The sequence below is a fragment of the Momordica charantia genome, unplaced genomic scaffold (genome assembly GCF_013281855.1).
Source record: "Momordica charantia cultivar OHB3-1 unplaced genomic scaffold, Mcharantia_2.0 BLBB01000157.1, whole genome shotgun sequence".
NCBI lineage: Eukaryota > Viridiplantae > Streptophyta > Magnoliopsida > Cucurbitales > Cucurbitaceae > Momordica > Momordica charantia.
The window spans coordinates 6,592-10,550 of record NW_028275313.1 but is presented as its reverse complement, the minus strand read 5'-3'; the positions used below and the strand labels follow the sequence as shown (position 1 = coordinate 10,550).

At 38.7% G+C, this 3,959-nt stretch overlaps 1 protein-coding gene across 1 annotated transcript; it reads right to left on the bottom strand.

Moving 5' to 3' along the window:
- Window positions 1–1,961: 1,961 nt before the first annotated feature.
- Window positions 1,962–3,730, bottom strand: LOC111025804 (F-box protein CPR1-like). The gene has a single exon (XM_022303697.2). It carries the CDS (start codon window positions 3,161–3,163, stop codon window positions 2,069–2,071), a length of 1,095 nt encoding a protein of 364 aa, XP_022159389.1. The 5' UTR covers window positions 3,164–3,730; the 3' UTR covers window positions 1,962–2,068.
- Between the last annotated feature and the right edge of the window lie 229 nt (window positions 3,731–3,959).

The window sequence follows — 3,959 nt, the reverse complement described above, 5'->3', positions numbered from 1 at the left end:
AGCTAAGTCCTCCCCAGAGTCACTTGGCTTGGGGGGCGAACTGCTTATAGTCCGACCTGCACTATCTAAACTATCACTACTAGAGGGGGAAGACATGAAAACTACCATAGTTGAAGATAAGAATTAAAGCAAGGAAAATGACTGACCTACGGAGGGTTCGATCTAGTCTAAGATCGAACTCCATAAATTCAGGGAACGTAAGGTTTGACCTGAAGTCCCAGAACTATTTATAGCTAATCGGAAAAACCTCTGCGCCGTACACGTATAATGAACGAGCGGCTAGGATCATCTCGAGATTCGTAACGACGGAATACTTGAGTACTCCGACAGCCTGGCAGATCGAAACGTCTTCCACAACGGTCGCATTTTTTCTATGAATTAGAAGTCGCCACGTGTCCAAAATTGAGTCGGGTAAACTTCTCTGCCAGATCGAGATCGAACCTGACAGAGAGGGGGCCAATGTTTAGGGGTAAAAATACCTTGGACACGTGGAGGACACTCATTGAAGTTCAAGGAATAAAATATCCCAGGTCCACCTCGAACCTGCAGAGGTGATTGGGTTCGCCCATTGAAAAAGGCTAATTATAGATGCTGTGGTTCGACTTGATTGGGGTTCGATCTGCTTGGAACTCGACAGGTCCGACATGAGAAAAAACATATAACCGTCGATCGTCAGTGCTGTCGGATCCACCACCTATAAGTAGGGGGCCTCATTTCACGCTCAGGTATCGAATCTCATCTCGAACTTAATATTGAGTCCGACCTACACTGACTTTAGTGTCGGAGAGTTTGCCTTATTGTGCAGGTTCACTCTTGAGTTCAGGTCGAGCCGGGGACCGGGTTCGAGCTTGGTTCATCAAACAGCATTGTGCAATCCTTTGCATAAACAAACATCAAACAAAAAATGCTAACATAGCAACGTAAATATGCCATAGTTTATTCATTTATTATAGTGTCCATTATAGCCTTTAAAAAATCCTATCAAAAGTCATTGACTTTTAATAGCATCAGCTGGCATGACTGCAAATAAACTCTAACAAAGTCATTTATAGCATTTTCCATGAGATATCGTATCCCTTTTATTGTGAGCTAATATGCAGTAGGTGTCATAGATGGGCTAGATATCTACATCCAGACGACTGCTGTGACGTTGAACGAACACGAAGTTAACCCCATTTTGCTCGATGCCCCTTTCCAAAAAGCGGAAGGCAGCGGAACTACAGAACTAGGATTCTAAGAAATCCGGGTCCCCAAATGCTCATTAGCAGACTGTATCTCCTACAGCTGGTTGAGTGAACACTCAGCAATCCCCAACTTTGACCGCATTATAATTCTTTTAAAATAATTTGTCTCAAACATTTTTAAATGGTACAACACCACCAGCTATCCTACTTTTTGAAAACAAAACTTGATATAATTGTTGTCGAGAATCTCAAGACTTATTTTTTAATAACTTTTCTATAATTTATTGTACAAATATTAATGTTTCATTCTATACCAATCCTTCTAAATTTGGTTGCTCTTATTTTATTTAATTTTTAATTTGTATTATGCATAGCGTAAGAAGTCAACAAAAGTTTTTAAAAACTTCTTTTTTTAATTTTCATTTAAAGTTAATAATTTAGACTACTATATCTTATAAACTTACATTGTCGGGTCATATTTTTTAAAAAATTATAATAAATCTATTATTCTAAAGTATTATAGGTATGAACAATAATTATCTTTCTAAATTTCATCATCTTCGTTAACTTATATATAAAATTTAGTAAATTATGAAATTGATCTATAAGCTTTCAGAGTTGTATCGGGTAGGTTCCAAAAAGTTTAATGTCGAAAATGTTTTAAAATTTATAATTTAAATGAACATGTGTATGAGTTTTATTTTTTTTTTTGTTTAATTAATATATTCATAACCTATCAAAGGATATTTTTTTAATAGATATAAAATAAAAAATTCAAAGAAATGACAAATTTGAAAGTTAAAATAGAAAATTTGAAATAAGGCAGCGTAATATCAAAACATATTAACTAGTAAGCCTAGTGGAAGTAAAAACTTAGTCTACTGTTACAACTTGAAGTTATTTGAGTTGACTGGCAGTAAAGTCTTGACAAAAACTGTAGCTTGAAACTTTTCGGGGAGTCCTTTTACTGGAAGCTGTAGAAAGCATTGGGTATTGAGATTGTATAAAATGAGCTGCCCGTCCTTAGCTTCCATTACAAGTTCTTGAGAGCTTACAAACACCAATGGCCTCTCGATTCCTGAAATAGGGCCGATTGTGAATACCTTGGACCATGAATTGTCCTTCCCCATCGCCCAAATTTGGAAGGTTGTTTCAACCTTATTAGGATCGTAATAAAACAGCACAATCTGTCCCGTCCAAACAACAAGACTTCTGTGCTCGGCGCTCCCCCACGCGAAACACTCCGGCATCGGAATCCTGCCGAAAACCTCCTCGCTCATGTCGAACCACTGGATGATTTCACTCCCTCCATCCTCTATTGCCCTCCAGTAAAACCTTCCTTCGTGATACATCTCGAACGAAGGCGCCCAAAATACACTCCCACAAGCACGACTTTCGATTTCTCTCCAACCATCTTTCGCCAAATCGTACACTTCTGTTTTGTAATATGGATATGCATATTCTTCACGAACTTCCACAACCCTAACAGCCTTGAAATCCCTAGATTTCTGATCGTACCCGAATCCAACGGCATCCATGCTTGTACCGGTTCGGTCGAAGGGATCATCAGAGGGTTTGGTCAAGAGAATTGACGGTGGCAGCTCGCGAAGCTCTCCGGTTGCTGGATTACAGAGGAAAATATCGTTGGGGCTAAGAGAGAGGCAAATTAAGCCGTGAGAATAGCCGCTAAGTCCACAAAACTCAAAAACCTCAGGTAATGGAAAATCCATGTCCACAACGGCAGATGGGAGGGGAAATTTGAGGAAGCTGAGCATAGTTTCGTTCTCCCCGGACTCCTCGTTTGCTATTGTACGCTTCACAAGAAGGTTTCGGTGTTGCAGATAATCCGCAAAATTAGGGTCGTTAATTAGGACATACATGTATTTGGAAACACATTTGAGTCGAGCAACACATTCCGGCGGGAGCTGCGACAGAATCTTGATCATCAATTCTTGTGATAGATTTTCCCAACTCGCCATTTGAAATAATTTTTTAGGAACCCAACGCGTCCCCTCTCCTCTCCTATTTCAATAGAATTCGAATTCTTTATGTAGGATTGTAAGGCCGTGGCATTTTAGTGGCATAGCATAAGATTTGGAGAGCAAGCACTTCTCGTGCTGTGGGGTCCACATATTTTTAAAATTTTGTTGTTTTAAATGTTAAAGTTAGAAAGATGTGGGTGGGTCGTCCCGTGAACCTTGCGAATCATGCCATTTAGTTTTTATTTTTTAACATATATTCTTTTATTTATTTTTTTTATTTTGAAAAACAACATATTTATTTACTGGAAGATATAGAGTATTTCCACAAATCAACCCAAAGAGAAGCAAGGAATAGAAAGTCGGGTGGGCCGCAACACACCTCACGTACTTTATTTAATGGACTCTGTTGGATGATGAACATGGATGTGCCACATATGATCAAGAATTTGACTTATAGCCCAACGTAAAATACTACGGACATAGTCGGGCCAAATGATATGTATGCCTTCATGTTCGAGCCCTAGTGTGAACTATTAATAAGGTGTTTTATAATTGCGTATTTCCCACTACCATAAGTGCTATGTTGAAATCCACTGAACGTGCTACGTGGCTGAGTAATGGTTCACAATCCTTAAACACCTATAAATACAAGAGTGCATTGCATATGAGCTTTCAAGTTCTAACCGTAATTTTATAATATCTTATTTTGTGTTTGTTAAGATTGATTGTCATCTGGACAATTGGTCCCACTATTCAATCCATAACGAAAGCTCAACGCAAACTCTTATTTCCT